General features: G+C 39.3%; 15 protein-coding genes across 15 annotated transcripts; 13 read left to right on the top strand and 2 right to left on the bottom strand.

Annotated features, from left to right (window-relative positions):
* Positions 1–887: 887 nt before the first annotated feature.
* On the top strand, positions 888–1256 carry PRCAT00006271001 (uncharacterized protein; the record flags this gene model as incomplete). The annotated part of the gene is made up of 1 exon (XM_062956409.1): positions 888–1256. The coding sequence occupies one exon, from the start codon at positions 888–890 to the stop codon at positions 1254–1256; it is 369 nt and encodes a 122-aa protein (XP_062812915.1).
* Positions 1257–2535: 1279 nt separating this feature from the next.
* PRCAT00006272001 (uncharacterized protein) lies at positions 2536–3315 on the top strand (the record flags this gene model as incomplete). Its single annotated transcript, XM_062956411.1, has 1 exon — positions 2536–3315. The coding sequence occupies one exon, from the start codon at positions 2536–2538 to the stop codon at positions 3313–3315; it is 780 nt and encodes a 259-aa protein (XP_062812916.1).
* A 1642-nt stretch (positions 3316–4957) lies between these two features.
* On the top strand, positions 4958–5302 carry PRCAT00006273001 (uncharacterized protein; the record flags this gene model as incomplete). Its single annotated transcript, XM_062956412.1, has 1 exon — positions 4958–5302. One exon carries the CDS (start codon positions 4958–4960, stop codon positions 5300–5302), a length of 345 nt encoding a protein of 114 aa, XP_062812917.1.
* A 488-nt stretch (positions 5303–5790) lies between these two features.
* Positions 5791–6702, top strand: ILV6 (acetolactate synthase regulatory subunit; the record flags this gene model as incomplete). The annotated part of the gene is made up of 1 exon (XM_062956413.1): positions 5791–6702. One exon carries the CDS (start codon positions 5791–5793, stop codon positions 6700–6702), a length of 912 nt encoding a protein of 303 aa, XP_062812918.1.
* Positions 6703–7148: 446 nt separating this feature from the next.
* On the top strand, positions 7149–7244 carry PRCAT00006275001 (uncharacterized protein; the record flags this gene model as incomplete). Its single annotated transcript, XM_062956414.1, has 1 exon — positions 7149–7244. One exon carries the CDS (start codon positions 7149–7151, stop codon positions 7242–7244), a length of 96 nt encoding a protein of 31 aa, XP_062812919.1.
* Positions 7245–7316: 72 nt separating this feature from the next.
* On the top strand, positions 7317–7559 carry PRCAT00006276001 (nuclear transcription factor Y subunit beta; the record flags this gene model as incomplete). The annotated part of the gene is made up of 1 exon (XM_062956415.1): positions 7317–7559. One exon carries the CDS (start codon positions 7317–7319, stop codon positions 7557–7559), a length of 243 nt encoding a protein of 80 aa, XP_062812920.1.
* Positions 7560–7638: 79 nt separating this feature from the next.
* PRCAT00006277001 (uncharacterized protein) lies at positions 7639–7881 on the top strand (the record flags this gene model as incomplete). Its single annotated transcript, XM_062956416.1, has 1 exon — positions 7639–7881. One exon carries the CDS (start codon positions 7639–7641, stop codon positions 7879–7881), a length of 243 nt encoding a protein of 80 aa, XP_062812921.1.
* A 458-nt stretch (positions 7882–8339) lies between these two features.
* Positions 8340–10055, top strand: BEM1 (phosphatidylinositol-3-phosphate-binding protein; the record flags this gene model as incomplete). Its single annotated transcript, XM_062956417.1, has 1 exon — positions 8340–10055. The coding sequence occupies one exon, from the start codon at positions 8340–8342 to the stop codon at positions 10053–10055; it is 1716 nt and encodes a 571-aa protein (XP_062812922.1).
* Positions 10056–10409: 354 nt separating this feature from the next.
* PRCAT00006279001 (uncharacterized protein) lies at positions 10410–13829 on the top strand (the record flags this gene model as incomplete). The annotated part of the gene is made up of 1 exon (XM_062956418.1): positions 10410–13829. The coding sequence occupies one exon, from the start codon at positions 10410–10412 to the stop codon at positions 13827–13829; it is 3420 nt and encodes a 1139-aa protein (XP_062812923.1).
* A 266-nt stretch (positions 13830–14095) lies between these two features.
* Positions 14096–14461, top strand: PRCAT00006280001 (uncharacterized protein; the record flags this gene model as incomplete). Its single annotated transcript, XM_062956419.1, has 1 exon — positions 14096–14461. One exon carries the CDS (start codon positions 14096–14098, stop codon positions 14459–14461), a length of 366 nt encoding a protein of 121 aa, XP_062812924.1.
* Positions 14462–14711: 250 nt separating this feature from the next.
* PRCAT00006281001 (uncharacterized protein) lies at positions 14712–15380 on the top strand (the record flags this gene model as incomplete). The annotated part of the gene is made up of 1 exon (XM_062956420.1): positions 14712–15380. The coding sequence occupies one exon, from the start codon at positions 14712–14714 to the stop codon at positions 15378–15380; it is 669 nt and encodes a 222-aa protein (XP_062812925.1).
* Positions 15381–15579: 199 nt separating this feature from the next.
* PRCAT00006282001 (peptide-N4-(N-acetyl-beta-glucosaminyl)asparagine amidase) lies at positions 15580–16695 on the top strand (the record flags this gene model as incomplete). Its single annotated transcript, XM_062956422.1, has 1 exon — positions 15580–16695. The coding sequence occupies one exon, from the start codon at positions 15580–15582 to the stop codon at positions 16693–16695; it is 1116 nt and encodes a 371-aa protein (XP_062812926.1).
* Positions 16696–16772: 77 nt separating this feature from the next.
* Positions 16773–17129, bottom strand: PRCAT00006283001 (uncharacterized protein; the record flags this gene model as incomplete). The annotated part of the gene is made up of 1 exon (XM_062956423.1): positions 16773–17129. The coding sequence occupies one exon, from the start codon at positions 17127–17129 to the stop codon at positions 16773–16775; it is 357 nt and encodes a 118-aa protein (XP_062812927.1).
* Positions 17130–17748: 619 nt separating this feature from the next.
* On the top strand, positions 17749–19740 carry PRCAT00006284001 (uncharacterized protein; the record flags this gene model as incomplete). Its single annotated transcript, XM_062956424.1, has 1 exon — positions 17749–19740. One exon carries the CDS (start codon positions 17749–17751, stop codon positions 19738–19740), a length of 1992 nt encoding a protein of 663 aa, XP_062812928.1.
* Positions 19741–19956: 216 nt separating this feature from the next.
* PRCAT00006285001 (RNA helicase) lies at positions 19957–22383 on the bottom strand (the record flags this gene model as incomplete). The annotated part of the gene is made up of 1 exon (XM_062956425.1): positions 19957–22383. The coding sequence occupies one exon, from the start codon at positions 22381–22383 to the stop codon at positions 19957–19959; it is 2427 nt and encodes an 808-aa protein (XP_062812929.1).
* Positions 22384–22512: the final 129 nt, after the last annotated feature.

Below are 22512 nucleotides of genomic sequence, written 5' to 3' on the forward strand. Positions count from 1 at the left end.
ATTATCACCAATGGTAAATAAATGTTCATGATATACGGTGTGTACTGTATCTTATGCTCCGTAAGGGCCTTAAATCCGTATCTCCGTATGCAGCTGTACCTCTTTTCATATCGTTATTGCCATATGAGGATGGGTGCAATTTGCCACTTAAAAGATAATAATCTGTTCACATGTGGTCAAACATCGTAAAAACACATAGGGTTGAAGTTTATTAAAGCATCGGGAACATACCCCTTGAATTACACAAGTTCTCATGAAAAACTTGAAGATGTGCTTCCCTCTTGTACCTTCAAAATTTTTTTAAGTTGAAGCTTACTATTTTCAAGAGGCAAAGTAAGACTTAGAGCCTCACAAAAAAGTCTTCAATTCGTCACATAATGTTTAAACGCCGAGCAATCGATCTCTGTGCGTACGGCTTATTAAATTTGCCTTCAATATAGCTTGATTATTTAGATAAATATCAGGCCCTGTTCAGCAGGCAGGACGAACCTTTTCGGACAAGTCTGCGGCGAACTGATGAAATACATCACTAGCGATCTCCGAAGGTGAGCTCGCCCGAAATATGGCAGAAATCTACTAGAGAGGCATCATTGACTAATCGCTTCCCCATATACGGCAAGTTAATTCTGCTCATACTGTTAAAAGTGGATGTCAAGATCAATCACAGATGACTTAGCCGTGCTTCCCTAAATTATATGGGTCGAGAAGAAGAGGATCCGCTCGCAAATGAGTCGTCGTGCATCTCTATGTTCTGCGAAGTATATTAAACTGCTATAAGCTGCGCCTTCTCAACACTTGACATAGGTCATTAGATACAATCAAAAGAATTACATAATGTCAAACCAATCGAAATTTTTTTTAATCATGTTTCAGATTGAAGGAGTCATATGCCCATGTTCATAAAACTGTGCGTTCAAGAGGCTCAGGGTCCAAACACAGTTCCCATACATGGAACATTTAACGACCATGATGGCGTAAGAGAGTTTCTATCAATTTTGTCAGACTCGTTAGATACAGAAGGTTTGAATTCAAGAAATGGGCAGCACAATCGGAAGATTACGTATTTGCATACGGATACATGCAAGACCGGGTTAAAAAAAACGAATAGAATTTTCAAATCAGGAATTTCTTTAGTTTGCAAAACGGAAGAAATCTTCTTGTCTAATTCAAAATGTTTGAAGATACAGCTGCTCTTCAACCGCTTACGTCAATTGATTCTCAAATTAAAACCTGAAACTGTGATCTCGATTATGTGAATGTCGCTGCAGTGACATATACGCCTTCATAGTTCTATAGATGACAAGCTGTTGAACTTGTGTGCGTCGCATAAGTTACTAAGGAATTAAAAGCGCTGAGGGTATAAATACCTGGTTGAGTGTTTGATATTTTACAAAGTCCCTGTGCCTTTCAAAATCATATGATTGCTCTTTTTATAGTTTAGTAAGGAGTAAAGGACGACATATCACTCTCTAAATCAACTGACTTAGATAGCTATAATGTCCATAGACTGAAATATACAATTTGAATGAGTGAAAAAAAAATTAAATGTGGGACGCTTATAATATCACCTTCATAGTCCTATCAGCTTGATAGTATCTCATAAGTATTGATTAAAAAGACAGTTTGAATGAAAAATCCAAACTCTAAAACACATCTCTTATATCATAGTTACTAGGTATTCGGTGGGTTTACTTTAATGTTACCGAGCTCGAAATCCTACTTACTATAATTGATCGATCAAGTTCAAATAATTCCTTCGCAATCTCATTTAGTTAAGCAATTGAGCATTCAGTGTGTCCTAGTTGCAAAATATGGGTCGCATTTTATCGTTACTTCTTTTCATTTTATTGTGTTCCTGTATATATTTTGCAGTGGATGCTCCTATTATATTTCATACCTGTAATCTTGATTTCGACTCTTAAGGTGAGTTTTGCAACTTCAAAAATAAGACAAAGAAAAGCCTGTTATTGAAGTTCCAGACAATTTCTTGATTTTACAATATTGATATCTAAAATTGACTTTGTTGCTTTGAGGCTCACGCTTAATAAGATTTTATTGAAATAAATGAAAACCGTTCTGCTCAAATTAGGTGTTTATAGCCGCCACTTCTTTTGCGCTAGTAAAATCAATTTAGCAAGAATACACCAAAACAGCTCATTGTATTCCTCTTACATTTTTGGACAAATGGATCACCTTTTCAAAATGCAAGCCTGTAAATCTGTTATATTTTCTTATTTGATGACCTACATTCTTATAACACTCTCTTTTCCTTAAGTCTGTATTTTCTCGCCAATTTCAATTGACATTTACTACTAAAAAAAAGGCTCTCTCCAGTACATTCCCAAGAGGCAATCACAAGATTTAAGCTGGGACTATGTTTTGCGGAATCTGATCGTTGCAAAGTGCTATTTTAAAATTCTACCAGCTTTGTGTCAAGTCTACAAAAAATTAACTAATTCTACAAAAGTACTAAAAACATACATGTAATATATTTTAGAAAGCGATTATATTTTCATATCTAAGAGTATAAGCAAAATGACTTTCCAAAGCAATCACGAGACTTACTTTAGTATTCCTCAAGGCATCGAGGGTCCTGAAGAACTATCCGATTGGTATACCGATCAAGGTGTGGATTTAGCGAATCTTTACTATCTCAAAATGAAAACACAAGGCACTGCTTTTCAAGCGGATACAGCACAAGTCTTTTTTGAACACGTAAAAAGCGGAAACTACGAAAGGAAGTTCGGACCATCTCCTGAACTCAGAAAGGTGATCATATCAAGTGCTAGGAATGAAAATAATTTAGAGGGTGTTAATGATCGTCTTTTGGTAAATCCGGATGGTACTTATCGAGAAGGAACGGTGGATCTAGGCGACAATAGATTGAATTTAATGATGTCTTTCATTAATGAGAAGTTTGAAGGAATTAATGAGAAGTTTGAAGGAATTAATCGGAGATTTGACGTTATTGATCGGAAAATTGAGAGAATAGAGAAACAGCTAAGGAGTACAAGTTCAAGATTTGATAATAAATTTAAGGCCCAAGGAGGTAGGCCAGGGTCAGCTGATGCATATGAACAAATAGCCAATAGAGTAGGATTGTATCCGAGTGACGAAAATTTGGATGATCTTACGTCCCTCGCTCAAGTTGATCGATTAAGAGGGAGACAATTGAAGAGGTTTTTAGAATTTTATGGACTATCTACGGAGGGGAGAGAACGACAGAAGAGAGATAGGCTCTTGCAATATATTGGTGTTAATATGGAACGAAATACAACAATTAACATGGATCAAGAGAGGGGTGCAAAAATTTAGCCTCCTAGTTGAGCCTAACTCCAACTTTCTGCCAATGTTTTTGCTTTAGATCAGATTCATCTTGGCCTAGTTATTTTTAACCACCAAGTTTAAACGATTAATGCGTTAGAATCCCAAATTACGGATTGGGTAAAGAGACTTATCATTTTAACAACACATCTAAATGAAGTGCATCACGAGAAAGCCATAGGCTTAAAAGAAGGTTGAGATTAATTCTGAACCCAGGATAACAATGAACACTTCTCCCTTGATCATCGGTGAGACAGTTCGCTAAATGTATATCTCAGACGTCGCTAACCGTAGAATTATCAAAACTACCATTGCATATTTTATTTTCCCAAGCTACGTATATAGATACTTGATTTAATACTTTGTGGTCTTGAAAGTGATTTATGGATGAACTTTTCGATGTGTCATCTCATTAGAATGCATTTCTATTATCCTCATATTTCACGTTCGCATAGCTGCATAAATAAAGTATTGGAACAGTACCGTGTCGGTCTCTATTGCTAATATTGCTTAAATAAACTCCAACCGTAATTAAATTACCTATAATATTTGTTTTATATTCCTGCATGTAGTTTAGTAAGATCACCTGCAGGTGCCCCTGATCTATTCATAAGCTTCTTGTAATTCGACAGCGAGATTCTTCTCTATCTTTATCATGTATTCTTTCTGGTTCCAAAAGTGCGCATGTGAAATGGAAAATAACCGCCTCCTTAAGTCTCCTGATCCTTTTGTAAATTTAGAATTGAAATTTAGAATATTGAAATTTAGAATTGAGCTTACTAACTTTCCAATAAGCCTTTCTTCGTCTAAACTCTAGCTAGACTTCTATCCCTAATTCTTATTGGCCAGAATGTCTAGAAAACAATACATGTGCAACGATAAACCTTACATGTTTTTTAATTCCGTCCAATGAAAGACTCGCTTTAAGCTTAAACTATACGTTACAATCCTGCATCTTATTTATGAAAAATAATATCATTAAAGCCCTTAGTAAATCATATCTATTTCTTAAAAGTTTTGCACTGCAAGGCTCAGCCAGTATCTTTCTGTTCAAATCTATAAGGCATATTGAGTCTACATTTGGCTGAAGATAAGTTAGGTACGCTAACTCAACCTTTAAACAGCACGGCTACGTGGCCGCAAATTACTATCGGATATATGTCTAAATTGGTAAATATGACTCAGCTGGCCGCGATATGCAAGTAAGACACGTCGTTACATTATACGGCTAATTGATCAGTGCTACAGACTATTGTTCTTTTTCGATAAAACGGGCTCGGCCAAAGTCTTTAAAAAGTAACTACCTTTGATCTTGAAACGGCTATGCTATGAGAAGTACAACGGAAGCATTTTTAGGTGCGGCCTTAGAGCTTAGGAGGAGTCAGCAGCACTAGACAGTATTCCAAAAATGGACAGCTGTTCCGTAGAACGAAACATGATTGGTGGAAAAAAAAACGAATGTAAAAAATGACTCTACATTTGCAAGTGACTAGAAATGATTCATATTGATAAAGTTTGGAAAAGAGGAGTTAATCTCAAGAGGCCTTGAACTATAAATTCAAGTATCTTAGAGCGAAATGTGTCGATTCTTTAGTTTGAAAATACTTACAATATTTTAGTTAAGCTTATTACAATGCAATTGACTGGATTTAAAGTTGTGCTTTTGCACATGCTCGCTGCTACTTCCAATTCTATGTTTATACCTGACCAGCAACAGCTTGTTGGGGCCGAAGATACAATTGAACTGCGAAATCTCACTACCGTGACACATCCTGGAATAACGTCTAGGCCAGAGGAAAAGTTGATCCATGAAACACATATGCCGATAAATAGGTTAACACATACCCTAAGCTATACTAGTTCAACTACCTCCGCATCTTCGATAGCTTCGTCGCTGTCAAAGAGCAAGGGGGTGGCAATGCGCTACGAAATAAGTACAGCTCTAACTGCTTTCGGAGTGGCGATGTGGATCCTTTGAGGAATCGTACGTACCGTATGAAGAACGGGCTGCATTTACTTATTTATTGACATATTTATTAAACGTACAAGAGATATTAAAATTTGTTTTAATCGGTATTAATTCTGGGAGGTTTTTTTTTGGACTCAATTTTACATAGCTAGTTCTGTCAGAAATTCATTTTACATCTTTTTATTTAAAATGCCTCCAAATAAATTTTCAAAAAATTGCTTTCATCTACCCGAGTACTTCTTTCTTGATTGACTTATTCTTGTAAAACTTCAGACAATGCTTTATTTTTCAGATGAAAGCTTTTAGTTTTCAGACTTCAAAAAAATATTGCAGCTTTCCAAAACCAACTTGAGTGCGACATTTTATGTCGTTCGTTGAAATGTCGTTAGAGCGTGACTAATTAATCTTTTTATTCTTCATTAAATTTTCTTTTTCGTCGTAGGAGAAATCAATTGGATAGACTTCAAGTGAGGAAAGCAAGCTAATCTTTGGACAACATGATTTCAAAATCATTACGTTTTCTTGCAAACCCAAGTGCAAATAGACAGTCTATCAGAACAAAGATTTCCTCAAGCTCAACGTCTGCGTTAGCGTATAAGTCATTGCATCGTAACCAAAAGAGACCACCTTTGCCTACATTTGACACACCTCACTGGTCGGCAGATGCAGCTGTGTCTTCTATATTGTACGAGACTCCAATGCAGTCCAAAGCACCTAGAAAACAACATGTATTGAACTGTTTGGTTCAAAATGAACCTGGTGTGTTAAGTTCTATTTCGGGAACATTAGCAGCTAGAGGATTTAATATTGATTCTTTAGTTGTTTGCAGTACTGAAGTTAAGGATTTATCAAGAATGACTATAGTGTTGGCTGGTCAAGATGCTGTCATTGAGCAAGCTAGAAGACAAATTGAAGATATGGTTCCGGTGTATGCTGTTTTAGACTATACTAATGCAGAAATCATTAAGAGAGAGTTATTGTTGGCTAGAGTATCAATCTTGGGTCCAGAATACTTTCAAGAGTTGATCGCATCTCACAAGCTTCACACTGGAAGTGGTGCTTCCATACCAGATTTGGAAGCTCCTGAATCCGAGTTCCATCCAAATAACTTGGCTCCATCAGAAGCTTTGAGACAGAAACACAAGCACTTTGAGCATATATCTGCTATAACCGAAAAATTCGGTGGTAAGATTGTGGATATTTCAGACAGAAACGTTATTGTGGAATTAAGTGCCAAACCATCCAGAGTATCATCCTTCATTCACTTGATGCATCCTTTTGGTATTTTAGAGATAGCTAGGTCTGGTATGATGGCATTGCCTAGAACACCTTTGGATGCCTTCACAGAGGAAGATGAGCCTGTAGATGCTACTGAGATCGTTGATGCTTCGCAATTACCTCCAGGTTAGTACTTTTGTAGGGTTAATATATGTTATTTAAATGAATCACCAAATGATGTAATCTAATTCTTCACGCACACATATGTTAATAAAGGGTATGAAAGGCTGAAATTCGTAGTTCCCACGGCTATCGGAGAGATTTAAGCGAATGAAATGAGACAATCAACTTACATATTGTTCAAAGCAGCTTCAAAACAACTGGCTATTGCAAGAAAGTGAATGCATCTTTTAATGAATAATATCTACAGAAGTAATATATGCTTCAAAATAACTTTGTCCGCTACTATCTCCAAGCTGTGCGGAAGCCGTCCTTTCACTTCGAATGAAATTGGGAAACAAGGGTCCTAGGGTAGTTCGCCGAAGTCGCAATTGAGGACGGCTGCGTTAAATACATGATTTTTTAGATAAAAAAAAGAGCAAGATGAATTCTTTAGCCAAGTGAGAAAGAAAAAGCGATGAAAGAGGAAGACATAACTAACTTCGCATTGAGAAATAGTGATTATGAGATAAAGGAACAGGATAGGTTCTTACCAATTGCAAATGGTACGTAAATATGCTTTTTATCAGATATTAATCGTGTGATTCTCGGACAGCGATACTAACTGCAAACAGTTGCAAGAGTCATGAAAAAGGCATTGCCTGAGCACGCAAAGCTTTCGAAGGAGTCCAAGGAGTGTGTTCAAGAATGCGTTTCAGAGTTTATTTCATTCATCTCCAGCCAGGCTGCTGATAGATGTAACATTGAAAAGAGAAAGACCATTAACGGTGAGGACATATTGTGGGCCATGTATACATTGGGATTTGAGACCTATGCGGAGACTTTAAAGATATACTTGGTGAAGTATAGACAAGTAAGTATGATGTGACCAAATACAAGAATTAAATACTCACAAATAGCAGTATGAGCAAATCGAAGCAAATCGAAAACCACAAAGAAGGAAAACTATGCTGACAGAAAGTAATACCATGGCTGAACTTTATGGTAGTGGATCAGAAGAAATCTCTCCTGGAAATACATCGAGAGCTTCGTCATCTGCAGATCCAACGTTCGAGCGTTTCGATTATGACCTTGGAGGAGAGAATATTCAGGGCAATAGCCCACTCAATTACCTTGAAATGCCCCTGGTAAAGAACATAGACAGTTATATTACATCATCCCCCAATGAGCCTAATTCTGACAAATCATAGCTGTTGTTTTAAGGCTAAGATGACCAATTTGTGCTCATTGCACTTTGTATAGTTTGATAGATCGACAAAAAAAATATGTGGGGAAAAATTGTACTGATAGAAGACCAGCGTCACTTTCTGTTGTATCAAGATTGGATCTTCGTCTTGGATCAATTGTAGTCGACACTAAAACAAATCCTTAAAACAACTTTTTGCAATTCAAATTGTACAACCATATCTACTAATAACGTCAAAGACATTTAGTCTTCACGGTTACAACTCATCACGGCTCTTAAGTAGTTTCATATCATTTTTCAAAGAATCCCATAACCTAGGCCACCTTGAGATCGACTTTTCAAGTGTTGTTTCAGATTCGATGTCGCTATTGAAATTTGGTCGAGGTGCACTAAATCTATATATAGGCCCAGAAGGGATTTTCTGAACGCATTTGGTGATGGGATCAAGATTTCATAGATGCCATGGCTTCCAACATGATTAGGTCGTTCAGAAGGAACAAGAGACAGTCAAGCTCTTCTGATAGTACCAAGCATTCAATATCTAGAATTGGATCTGTTAAATCGGGCCACAGTCAGGAGATCGGTGGTCTTTTACAATCGCCCAAGAAAGTGATCAAAGCTTTGTATGACTATCGACCTCAAGGACCAGGAGAGTTGAAGTTTGAGAAGGGTGACTTCTTTCATGTTCTTAATGAAGCAGATGATGTGATGGATGAGTCTACAGGGTGGTATGAGGCGACAAATCCCATGACCAATGCGAAGGGAATGGTACCTGTGAGTTACTTTGAGGTGTTTAACAGATCAAGGCCAACTTTTAATGGAGACCTGATATCTCCGACACAGGGGCAGCGCAACTCCAATCAGACATTATACGCTGTGACATTGTATGAATTTAAGGCGGAGAGAGACGATGAATTAGATGTTACGCCAGGAGAGAACCTAATTATCTGCGCCCACCATGACTTTGAGTGGTTCATTGCGAAGCCAATAACACGATTGGGTGGGCCTGGATTAGTACCTGTCTCTTATGTCAAGGTCATAGACATGTTGAATCCGACCTCTTCTCAAAATTTCGACGATGACGTGGTGAAACTTGTCAATTATTTCAAAATTCCCACTGTCGAACAGTGGAAGGACAGAACAGCAAAATATCAAGCTTCTACTATACCATTAGGGAGCATATCCAATAGCCAAGCTCCCCCAGCTAATTCTTCTACAGCTCAGTTTTTTGAGAAAAACCCTATGCCCTCTAATAGATCGTCCTTGTCTTCAAACAACATGTCGATCTTGGAGGCTGGAGTGGAGTCTTATCAGCTAGATAATGGAAGATACCAATATTTAGTTGTTGCAAAGCTTTCGAATGGCAAAAGGCGCTATTTGTATCGGTATTATCAAGATTTTTATGATTTGCAAGTCAGATTGTTGGAAATGTTTCCATACGAGGCAGGTAAAATCGAAAATTCTAAGAGAATTATTCCATCTATCCCAGGTCCGTTAATTAATGTAAATGATAGCATTTCAAAGCTAAGAAGAGAGAAATTGGATTTCTATTTACGTAACTTAATCTCATTGCCTAGTCATATATCGAGGTCTCAAGAGGTTTTATCACTCTTTGAGTTATACAACAATGGATTTGACAAGGAAGACTCTGATAGTGTAAGAGAGAGGAACCTGAAGAGATACAGTCAGAAACCTTATACTGATGACTATAACCGCACCCAATCCAGTATTTCTTCTGACTCTGTTCTCGTGCGCTCTAGGTCTCCATCGGCTGCTAATATTCTTAATAACTCCATGTCTGCATTAACTGAACACAATTCTGGAGGATCGGCCACGGCGGTGACGACGAACCATGAAAAGCATTCGAAAGTGAAAGTTAAATTTTACTATGAAGACGATATCTTTGTCTTGTTATTACCAACTAACTTAAAGCTACAAGACTTGAAGTTGAAGTTATATGAAAGATTAGGCCTTAATGAGATAGCTTCGAATGTCAAGGCGCAAGAAATTCAATTGTTTCCTAAAAACGAATATGACGATTATGTCGATGAACACCTGATAGTCAACGATGACTTCAGCTCTCTACAGAAGCTGCAAATCCAACAATATGAAATTGATTCAGATGAGAAGTTTCATGGGAGCCTATATGATAAATGTAAGATAGCTATACTAGTTTAAGTTGAAAAGTCAGTCAAACTCATCAAGTTTTGACGTATTTTTTTCTTCTTTTTTTTTGTTTGAATGATATAAAAGAATCTGGGTAATATAGCACGTTCAACGCTACTTTGGCATCACATCTCTTGCTTTATAATGGTTATAGTAAAGGTGTAAATTAAATAAATATTAAATTACGGAACTTCCTGAATTGTACGCGACCAAATTAGGAACTCATTTAGATAATCTTTTTTTTTATGTTTTTGCTTGTTTTCAGTGTTTATTCTTTTCTTTAAAGTCGATAAGTATCCAGCCTTAAAAGAAGGACGGCATAAGCTTTCATTCCCTTTTATTTGCTATCGCAGTCTTACATGGGAAATGGCATCAGCTTTTTCGAAGCTAGTTACGTGGCTTCGAGGTAAATCTAAAGAAGATGGACCATCAGGCGGTGATCAACTGAAAGACGACATCAAAACAAATAATTTCAAAACAGATACTCCCATTAAAGTGGAATCTAGGGAAACGAGGAGTCCTTCTGTTTTACAATTGACAGGATATGAGGAGTTGGAACGAGAGTTAAACGCCACACCTAGTATTCTGATCTCTACTCCTGGAAGTCACCAAGCATTTACGCGGTTAAAAGAGCTTGTGGCTAAAGGGGCCAAGGAAGAAAAAGATGAGCAGTTGGCTGAAACTAAGCAAGAGCCGAAACATGAGAATGGAAATTCTGATTTCAAAGTGTCGTTGTTTGAACATTTGTCAAAAGTCAATAATTCTGGCAAGAAGATTTGCAGGCCCGAAGATGATGAAAAGAAAACAGCTAATAATGAGCAAGACTTTAGGGAATCTCCCTTATCAATTTCAGCGCGAGCCCCAGAAAGGGTGGAAAAGCTTCCTACTTCAGTCCAAAGAGGCAGTCGTATCGAACGGGATGGAAAAAAACCACCGAGGAAGAAATCAAATAGAGTCCACACGACAAAAAATACTATCCGAATGTGGCCATCGTCAGATGAAGAAGATAACAGTGTTCCTGATGAAGAACCTATGAGACTGGATAGCACCCCTCAGGTGAATTTCACGTCTCTCATGAATACTGATACTTCTGAGCATGATATTCCACTCAGAGTTACTCCTCAGATGCTTTCGAGATTTTTGTCCAAGGTGAATAGCTTAGACAACTCTTTTGATGATGGGCTGCAAATAGTCACTACTCCCAGGGAGCAAGCTACTGTGCAAGTAAGAGCTCGCTTCACGTCATCTCCTATTAAGCAAACATCTGAAAAAGCTGAAGCTGAACGGCCGCCAACTGAGCAAGTCTCCACTCAATCAACATCGAATGAGCAATCACCATCTAAGAGAACAATATTTGAGCAATCACCTTCTAAGCGGACACATTCAAATCAAACTGTTCACCGACAAATAACCTTTTCGCAAGCCACTTTAGAAGAGGTGACACCAAAGAAAGCTCGTGGAGGGAAAAGTGCTATTAAAATCGATGGGAGAAGAAATGTGCGTATTGCCCCAAAACCATCTACATCCAATCAAAGGATTCCTAAGGTATACAATCCACATGAAAGTGTTAAGCAGTCTGTAGCCGTGCAGACTTCTGATGAACAGCCTATGACGTTGCCAAGTGTTCCTGGAAAAACCACGGCCACTTCAAGTATTGATAATACGCCTTTCCAAAACCTTTTTACGAGAGTTGCATCTGCTGAAGCCAATAAAAGGAATACTACGCCGTTACAGAGTGTCCAAAAGCAAGTGACGCCCACTCAGGCCAACGAGGGGGATACTACGCCTTTGCAAAGTTTCCCCAGGCAAGCCACACCTACTCAAAGCTCTGACGCTACTCCTTTCGAGAGCATTTTCACTCGCATTGCAGCTCAAGGCAACGGAAAGAACGCTTCCCCTTCTCGAACTGCTACAAATTTTCAAAGTAACCATGGACGTGCTATTTCAACTCAGGATATCTTCAAGGTTACATCTTTGCAAAGTCCTCCTCTTGGAAAGGATAATACTGTGACGGATAACACTGAGCATCCTAGACCTATATCGAGCCAGGAAGTTTACAAGGTTTTGCATCCGCAAATACCCATGCGGAATGATTCTGAAAAAAAAACGTCTAAGAATGCTACCCCGTTGCAAAGAAGTGCTCCCGAACCTACATCTTTGAAAGCTTCCTCTAAGCAGCGAGCTAAACCTAAGCAGAAGAGGTCGAGAAGAGCCACCCCTGCTCAAGCAATGAACCTGCAACATACTACTGAAGGTGACATTAACCAAGTGGTTCCCGCAGAGTCGAGTCCCAGGACTTTAAATACCCCGAGGAACAAAGCTTCTCAACCCCCTCCTGTGGAAGACGTTGTCGGTCAAACTCATAATACATCTACAAAGTCTGCTTCTAAGGATGACTATCCTAAGGAGACTAGGACGACTGAAAGGAGCTCTCTTGCAGTAGCTGCTAGTGGAATGCTTGCGCTTGATCGAGACACATCTCTGCAAGTTGCTTCTCCGCGTGGAAAGGTCTCTCTTGAACAAGACGCTTCTCTTCAAAACGCCCCCCAAGTGACTCCTCAAGCTGCTTTTCAAGTTGCTCCTCCAAATGGAAAAATTTCCCTTGGTCAAGAAGCCTCTCTGCCAGGTGGTACCGGAGCTACTCGTCGAGTCTCTAGTTCTAGAGTTACTCCTCGAGTGTCTACTTCTAGAGTTACTCCTCGGGTGTCTACTTCCAGAGCTGCTTCTCAGGTGTCTACTCCTCAAGCTGCTCCTCGAGTATCTCCTCCACAAGTTGCTCCCCAAGCGTCTACTTCTAGAGCTGCTCCCCAGGTGTCTACTCCTCAAGCTGCTCCTCGAGTATCTCCTCCACAAGTTGCTCCCCAAGCGTCTACTTCTAGAGCTGCTCCCCAGGTGTCTACTCCTCAAGCTGCTCCTCGAGTATCTCCTCCACAAGTTGCTCCCCAAGCGTCTACTTCTAGAGCTGCTCCCCAAGCGTCTACTCCTAGAGCTGCTCCCCAAGCGTCTACTCCTCAAGCTGCTCCTCGAGAGTCTACTTCTAGGGCTACTCCTCGGGTGTCTACTTCTAGAGCTGCTCCTCCAGTGTCTGCTCCTCAGGTGTCTACTCCTCAAGTTGCTCCCCAAGCGTCTACTTCTAGAGCTGCTCCCCAGGTGTCTACTCCTCAAGTTGCTCCCCAGCGTCTACTTCTAGAGCTGCTCCCCAGGTGTCTACTCCTCAAGCTGCTCCCCAGGTGTCTACTCCTCAAGCTGCTCCTCGAGTATCTCCTCCACAAGTTGCTCCCCAAGCGTCTACTCCTCAAGCTGCTCCTCGAGTATCTCCTCCACAAGTTGCTCCCCAAGCGTCTACTTCTAGAGCTGCTCCCCAAGCGTCTACTCCTCAAGCTGCTCCTCGAGAGTCTACTTCTAGGGCTACTCCTCGGGTGTCTACTTCTAGAGCTGCTCCTCCAGTGTCTGCTCCCCAGGTGTCTACTCCTCAAGCTGCTCCTCGGGTGTCTACTCCACAAGTTGCTCCCCAAGCGTCTACTTCTAGAGCTGCTCCTCAGGTGTCTACTCCTCAAGGAGCTCCTCGAGTATCTCCCCCACAAGCTGTTCCGCCAGAGTCAACTTCTGAAGCTGCTTCTCGGGTATCTCCTCCAAAAGATGCCCCTCGAGTATCTCCTCCACGAGCTGCTCCTCAAGTGTCTACTCCCAAACAAAATAAGAAGACATCTCAGAAGAAGGCATCTGAGTCGACTGTCAAGGCACCTCCAAAAAGACGTGGAAGACCCCCGAAGAAACTTGCGATAGGGAAAGCTGCTGTGAAGAAACCGAGTACTGGAAGACCCCGTGGAAGGCCCCTGAAAAAGACTACACTCGATAGGAATGTCTTAGAGAAAGATACAGCTGCAAAGACCGTCGCTGAAAAGACTATCGCCGAAAAGACCGTCGCTGAACACGCGCCTCCGAAAACAATCAGAACAGCTAAAAGATCCACAGAAGCTCTGTCGACTCCTGGGTCTGGCCCAATTGAGCAGCCGGGCATAAGGCATACTCCCAGAAAGCTGGCAGGGAGAATGGCTGCTTTCAGAGCACATGATTTAGAAAACTCTGAAAGGAATAAACAATCCACACAAGGTACTTCGAAACGAAATAGCCCGAAACAAAATGCTACAGCACAGCAAAGCACGCAGGCTCCTATGTCGTCACTAAGAACGTCTCATGTGAATAATGACTCTCTTAGCCAGGTCTCTCAGAAAGGTTTCATTCCAAGACAAAATGCATCAGCCAATACCGACCAAGCATCTAATACTTTACATTCAAACTACAAGCCTCTCTTACCGCGACATATAAGAGCGTCTTTAAAACGTTCTTTGGCCGATCTTTTGAATGACGATGAGCCACCATTCGCTAAGAGACTAGACAATAAACAGAGAGAATAAGCGCATCTTGAGATTCTAGCGAACAATTGACTGTCCAAACATCAAGGAATTTTTAAACTGCTTTAATTTCAAACCATAAGACTACGAATTACTGTGTGAAGTACAATAAAGCAATTTATTGGAATGGGATGTGGCTCCTTTACATTTGAGTCATGAATATTTAATAAGTGCACACTCTATAAGTATATATGTATTCGCAAGTTACATAAAATGGAGAGAAGAAGCCCCCGTATTTATATTCAATTGAGCAATGATTTCACCAAAATACTCATCAACTCATTACTATCATTCTGTTAAAACACTAGCAAACCCTCCAACAGCACCAAATATTGTGAACTTATATCTTGATCACAATTGCGTATTTAGTGCTAAGCTTTTTCTCAAGTTAAAGAGCCAAGTCATCCCAAAGCTTCAAGAGAAGCATCCTAACAAGTTCCAATTTGTTTACGTTAACGTGGTTCAACCATGGCATCCCAATTCCACCTTCTTGAATGAATTTTCATTGGTGGTGGCTAAATTGTTAAGAGAGAAAGCTTCACTGGACTCCAATGTGAAGTTTTGGAACGTTTCCGAGATAATATTTAGCAATAAGGAGCATTTCTTTGACACAGCTAATGTCACGTTGAACCGTAATGAAATATATAATCAAATCTCTGATTTGGTATTTGATAAGATCGATTTACCATTTAGTAAGGAAGACGTATTGAGTGAATTGACTTTCCGTCCACAGAAGGAGATTTCGAAGCAAACCAACAATGGCAATGGTGCCACTGTCGACCTTAAGTATTTCACACGGTACTTGAGAGTTGTGGGAATCCATATAACTCCCACAGTTAGTGTAAATGGAATAGTTAATGATTCAATTTCTAGTGGTAGCGAACCAGATGAGCTTATCAAGATATTCGAGAGTCTGTTGTAGGCCATCACGGCCATTGAGCGTTGATAGCTTCTTTAATTGTTGATATATGTTTCATTTCATTTAACAACCGTGTAGGTCTTTGTAAAGTATAGAGAGTTTTATTGTTGTAGTTATTGAAATACTATGGCGGGCTTGATCATCTCCGATATCTTTGATAGTCTGATTTAAGCTTTCTTTTCAAAAAAAAAAAAAAAAAGCCATGAGTACAACAGAATATAACTTCAAAGAGATAACAGATAACCTAATAGCTGCCTATGCAAAGCATTGTCTCGCTTTGGCACAAAGAGTGTCAATTTCAAAATTAGCGTTGAAAAAATTCAATTCTTTACAAGCAAGAGATAAGCCATTGATTCAGCAAGTGCTAAGTATATCGAATTGTATGGACCGATATAATGATCCTGTTGCATTGGATAAAGTACTTGATACCATAGATCTACCAAAGATATATCTGGCTATCGATAAACGAATGTCTGAGGATAAAAATACTAAATTTGCCTATGAAGATTATCTTGTCATGGAGCTTTTGCATTATTTCAAAAGAGATTTTTTCAAATGGATAACTAAGCCAAAATGCCCCGTGTGTCACGAATCGGGTGACAATATTTCTTCCATTGGCACAGCTGCTCCACCTGCTGTCAATCCTGATGAAATTTCGAGAATAGAGAAGTATAGCTGTTCTAAGTGTGGGACCTCCATTGAGTTCCCACGGTACAATAATGCTTCAAAATTGCTAGATACAAGGTGTGGAAGGTGTGGTGAATGGGTCAATTGCTTCTTATTGATCTTAAAATCACTTTTAGCCACTAACTCTAGAGTAAGATACGTATGGAACCATGAAGATCATGTGTGGTGTGAGTACTACAGTACCAGTCTTAAAAGATGGGTACATTTAGACCCCTGTGAGGATGCATTTGATAACCCAACCTTATACTGTCAGAATTGGGGCAAAAAGATGAGTTTTGTTATAGGAATTGGAGAGGGCTATGTAATAGATTTAAGCGATAAGTATATTACTGTTCCAGGAAAGCAAATAGACAAAAGGACGCTCATATCGAATGCTAGACTAGTCGACACATTTATCACCCTAATCAATTATGAAAAATTGCTCAGGTATTACATCGAATTCATTGACATTCAACCTTCCCCTGGACATCAAAAGCTACTCAATTTGTACTATGACATTATACTTATGAACAATGTCGAGAAATTGCAAATCTCTCAAAGGCATCCTTCGCCTTCAACTAATTCAGATATGCCTAAGGGCCGGCAAACTGGAGGTCCAGAATGGACTAAAAATAGAGGCGAAGACGGTTAATACAGCACACTTCTCTTTTTATAGCTATTGGAGGAATTTCCATGTGTTTGTTTCGTGTGTTTTGTACCATCTGATTATTAGCCCAGGATTCCCTTCGAATGCCTAAATAGTTTCAATCCACACCATGATAACACTGACCACCACCATACTACCACATAAACACTCCAACCACTCAACACATAATAATCAACTGTTTCCAATAAGCTAAATAGCTTCCTGTAGACCCTCTCTGAGCTTAATGATATAGGAAATATCACGTATTGCCATATCCTGAATATACTATTCATTGAAATAAGAAATATGATCCACGAAGCAAACAATATTAAATACCCATAGAAAACACAATTCCTTGAAAAACTGGAATCGGACTCTGTTTCCGTCTCTATTAGGGAGTCATCCCTCTCTATGAGAGGTAAAGGATCATCAAACTCCATTTGATTTCATCCTATCTTTAAGTAGCTGATAGTTTAAATTGATTTTTTATAATGTCATCGCGACATTTTATCTGTCATACTATATACGGTTAGCCAGTCAAACTTTATCTACAAGAACACACGACAATAGCTATATCATATGATCTACATTATTATTAGGATGCTACTCCTGATAAAGTAAGCCTATATCAATTGGTTACTTCAAGGTTATAATACACTACTCGCTCACTACGATCTTATCATCTTGTGCATCGCCAGGAAAGACTGATTTAGATACGATCTATATTTCAATTATATTGCAATAAGTTACATCTCGTGTTGTATAGGAAGACTCAATTGCAAGACTAAGAAATGATTATCAACAGATCCAACTTATACGACTAACATAGAGTCGGCAAGATGTTTAGAAAGATTGCGACATCTCCATGGTAGAGATAAGTGTGTATATAACTGCTTTTAGTATGTTGCACTCAATGGAACGCAATATGAGTAAGAAATAACTTCGGAGGGGGTTTCAAGATTTATAAAACCTAGGAGACCTTGTCTAGTGCTTATATTTCCTGATTAGTGCTCTCAATTTCGTGATTCGCTATCGGTTTTCAAAACAATAGCTTTAAACATGAAAGGTCTAGATGTTTTCTGTCCAGATATCTTGAATCAGTGCTTCGGATATTTGGATACTGAAACACTCCTTAGTATTGTTAAGTGTCAGGATATGTCATACGATATCATAGATGCTGTTTTACCACATTTGAACAATATATGGTTTTCCAACAATGGATGGGGCTTGAAGTACGGCCAATATCACGTATATGACTTTGATGAGTTTTTTGAAATACATCAAAAGATACAAGAGAAAGGAAGGGTAATTCCCCTACGTTTTTCGTACTTTTATGTGTCTTTAGACAGTATGTACATTGCACTTGACCAGATTAACCGGATTTATAACAATCAGCCTGAGTTGGAGTTAAATTTTACTACTCTTAGCCTTGATAGTCAATGTCTCGCAGCATTAATGAATGATTCAATCAGAACAAAAGTCACCCATTTGTCCTTCAAATGTTTCTATTCTGGTACGATCAACTTGGGGAACTTCATCAACTTGAGGCAATTTCGAGGTGAGTCTATCACCGTGGCTATCAATCATGACCATTCTAGCTTGAAGAGGCTCGACTTAGAGATGGGATGCTGTATTTTGGCGTTTCCTGTGGGATTGACCGAGTTATTCATAAAGAAATATACTAGGGTTGCCTTCGATGCCCCTCAGCCTCCACTTTCAAAATTGAGGAAACTTGCCATTGATGGTCATTTGGCCGGCATGAACGGTAGAGAAGTTCGTAAGCTATTCTGTAACAAGTTTTTGGAGCAATTTTCAATTACGGGGTCTCCTCAAAGTAATTATGAAGATTCGTATCCGTCAATGCTGGCATTGAAACACTTGGGATTCAAAGGTAACATCGACGATTCATTGCCTCGCTTACTCGATTCAATTCATGCGGTTGATGGCAATGTGATGGCTGATATATCCATTTTCTCCAATTTGTCCACGCTTGAAATTCATAGTCCCAAAAGTAAGTTGGACTCTTTAATATTACCTCGAAGTTTACGCAAGCTTACTATTAATTCTGCCTCAAACCCTGGAGTCGAAAGAATCAAATTTCCAGAGAATTTAGTGGAACTACGATTAAATGATTGTGGTATCATTAGTATGAGGGGCATAAACTTACCTAATACACTTGTAAAATTGTCTCTCGATGAAAATAAGCTATCAGAATTTTACTACTTTCTTCCCAGCTGTCAATATTTACTGTTGAGTTCAAACAAGCTACATACTGTTGAAGTCAAGGCACCCAACCTTGAGTACCTAGATTTGGGTTCTAATGAATTAGTGACCTTGCCTGATCTTCCTAACACCCTTAGGTGCTTGCAAGTAACTTCGAACGATCTTAATTTAGATGATTTTAAACCACTTCCACCGAGGCTTCGGCAATTTATATTCCATTTCGCTGGTGGTGCCACGGGAACTTTAAAGGACTACACATTCCCTTCATCATTAGAATATGTTGATCTAGGGGGAATACCCAGCATCTCAGGTGTGAAATTCGCAAGTGGTTCAAAGCTTAAAGACCTTAACTTGAGTGGTAGCGGAATGGATGCTATTAGTGACAAGAATATTAGCCTTCCAGATGGGATTAAAATACTCGATTTATTTGGAAACAATTTGCAGACTCTTGACAAGCTTCGATTGCCAGATTCTTTGGAGTACTTGAATTTGGGCCGCAATAACTTAAGATCCTTCGAACCTGGTCTAAAGTTGCAAACTCTTGAACTCGAATATAATCCAATTTGTTCAAATTTAGTGGTACCTGACCATCTGGACCTCAGGTCTGTAGATCTCAGTAATGTCGGGCTAAAAAACCATGACCTTGGGCAGCTTGCAAGAGCTAAAAAGCTTGTAGAATTAACTCTAGGAGAAGCAGAAAACATAATTTTCAATGATGTGCCACCAAGCTTACAAGTTCTCAAGTATTGGGGCCACTTGGAAAATACTGATTTTATTTTGCAACCAAAGAAGGAGGATGCATTCAACATCTATTGGAAACGAAAGTGAAAAAAGCATTGCTTCGCCTTTTACACAAGTGCTACATTCCTTTTAGTTATTTTAGCCCAGGTTATCAGTTCCAGTCGAAATGGTCCACCTGGGTTTGTAGTTACCAACATTGTTGGGTATTCCTTACAATATTGATTTTGAGGTATTCAAGAAGATTGTGACGCTACACTTAATAAGTTTACATTGCAACTATTTATCCTTCTATATAAATACGTCTCAATCGTTGGCATTGACCTTTGCTGTCCCGAGTATATGAGGGGCGACTTCTTGAAGCCATGAAGCTTCAATCAATGAACAGGTTCGTCCATAGGCCTTAGTTGTATACACGTATTCCATGTACATAATTACATCAAGGTTGACCTTCCCAAAAAGATTAGATGAAGGATGTATGCTGATTAGTTGCCCTGTAGTTAATGTTCTGTAAGATCTATCTGGCATTCCAATTGCAGTATTTGTAATGTATCCTTTAAGAAATGATTTCAATATCGAAGGAATTTCCAAGGGTAACTGCAACTCCCCTTCAGTCTCCATACTGTTATTAAATTGAGCTTTTAAATTCCTGAGGTCCGATTCTTTCTCTAGAGCACTCAAGTCGTTGTCCTGTTTGATGGTTGCAATCATATAATCGCGAAGCTGTGCCCTTACTTTACTAACGTTCTTGAATCCTTTATAGCTGAAGTAAAGCTCCTCGCACCAAGACTTTGCAGCCGCAGATCCTTTTTCTGAAAGATCCAAATAGCAGTTGTAGTATTCCATTAGTGCAATCAAGTCTCCGTGGTGACACCCTAAAGGACAGTACTGGCGTCTCTTGATGTTTATTTCGTCTCTCAATTCTCCATTTCTGTCGTGGACATTTAGGATCAAATTATCCACCGAGAGACATGCCACTATATCAATGACTGGTGCAATGACTCTTGACTCAAAAGCTGTCAACAAACTTGCCGATAGTTGAGGTAAGAGAGGTAATATAGCCATCTTAGATCCTAGAGAAGTGATTTTTCCAGAATCATTGAGAGCTCCTAAAGAATAAAGAGTGTTAAGGGCACCCAATATTGCTTCTTGACCTGGATTCTCTAACCAGGACCAGTTCAATAAATCAGTGACTCCGATTTTTTTCAACGTTAGAATTGGTAGTATTATATCGTTCCTCATGATTTCAGATTCTTGCTGCTTTGGAAGGTTGTTGCTATAAACTTTCTCCAGATACAATCTGAACGCCTTTCCATGACTCTCTCTACCAGCTCTACCAGCACGCTGTTTAGCAGATGCTTGAGAGATTGGAGTTGTTAGCAAGGTCGATAACCCAAGTTGATGCTTCCATACTTTAACTTTTCTAAGTCCCGAATCTATGACATACTTGACTCCACTGACGGTAATTGATGTTTCTGCAATGTTGGTAGCTAAAATTACCTTTCTTTTTCTTCCAGGGAGCTTTTGAAATATCTTTGCCTGTTGAGAAGGTGAAAGAGCAGCGTATAGTGGTAAAGGTACAATAAAAGGTGCTTCCTTGGGAAGCAGTGGAGCAATTTGCTCCAATGTTCTTACGCAATTATCAATCTCATCTTGTCCTGGAAGAAAACACAAAATATCTCCTTCAGATTCTCCCATATTGATCTGTACAATACTCCTTATCATAGTGTCAATAATGTCATCGCACTGATCTTCCAAATAGAACTTGGATACTGGATACGTTCTACCTTCGATATATAAAATTGGAGCATCATCAAAGAACTTACTAAAGAGCTGTGCATTTAAAGTAGCCGACATTACGACAACCTTTAAATCCTGCCTCTTTTTAGATTTTATTAATTCCTTTAAAAAGCCCAATATTAAATCTGTCAAGATTGTTCTTTCATGGGCCTCATCTATAATCACGGTGGAATATTTTTTCAACAAAGGGTCAATCATGATTTCTCTCAAAAGCATACCGTCAGTCAAATACTTTAACTTCGTTTTCAGGGGATGGGTGAAGTTGGAAAATCTAACCTGATAACCAACCTCTTGGCCTACTTGGCATCCATATTCTTCACTTACTCTGGTAGCCAAAGATGCTGCTGCCACCCTACGTGGTTGAGATATTGCAACTTGCTTGTTAAAGGGTACTAGAAATTGTGGTATCTGCGTGGACTTTCCTGAACCTGTTTCACCCAATATTACTGTCACTTGATTCCGCTTGATGTAATTCACGATTTCATCCCGATGCTGATAAATGGGAAGGCTCTTTCGTATTGCAAGAAGTTCTTGAGCTCTTTTAGCGAGTTGTGCTTTCGTAAAACCGTTCGCCTTGTGATATGTCTCCTCCTGATCCTCATAGTCGCCCTCTCTGCTATAGAATTCAGACACTCTAGGCTGACTCGCTGATTTGGGGGGGTCCTTCTGCAACTGAATTTGTTTCCATTCACTCAGCTTCCCTTTCACACTGCCGTTAAGTTGTTGTTTTATCTTATCATCATCGAAAGCATCCTTCTGTTTACTTTTCTTCAGCATTTCTAACGTTCCTTGTAGCTCGATCTCTGGCTCCTTCTCTCTAAATTGACTCCTTTCATCGATATTTTTTGATTTGTTAGATCTCTTTCTCTTTCTTTTCTTACCACCGGCAACCAAACTATGTCCAGAAGCATTATCCGTGCCTAGATCTGACATTTTCGGGTACTCAAATGGTCTCTTTTCGTTTGAAAATTCTTGGAAGTAGTCTCTTCTTCACCTTCTGATGGATTTTTCACTAAATTTTTCACTATCTGATACTGCGAATATATTATCAATACTTCTTAT

This window comes from Priceomyces carsonii (genome assembly GCF_900007245.1).
Source record: "Priceomyces carsonii strain CBS4050 genome assembly, scaffold: Debaryomyces_carsonii_scaffold_7, whole genome shotgun sequence".
NCBI classification, from domain to species: Eukaryota; Fungi; Ascomycota; class Pichiomycetes; order Serinales; family Debaryomycetaceae; genus Priceomyces; species Priceomyces carsonii.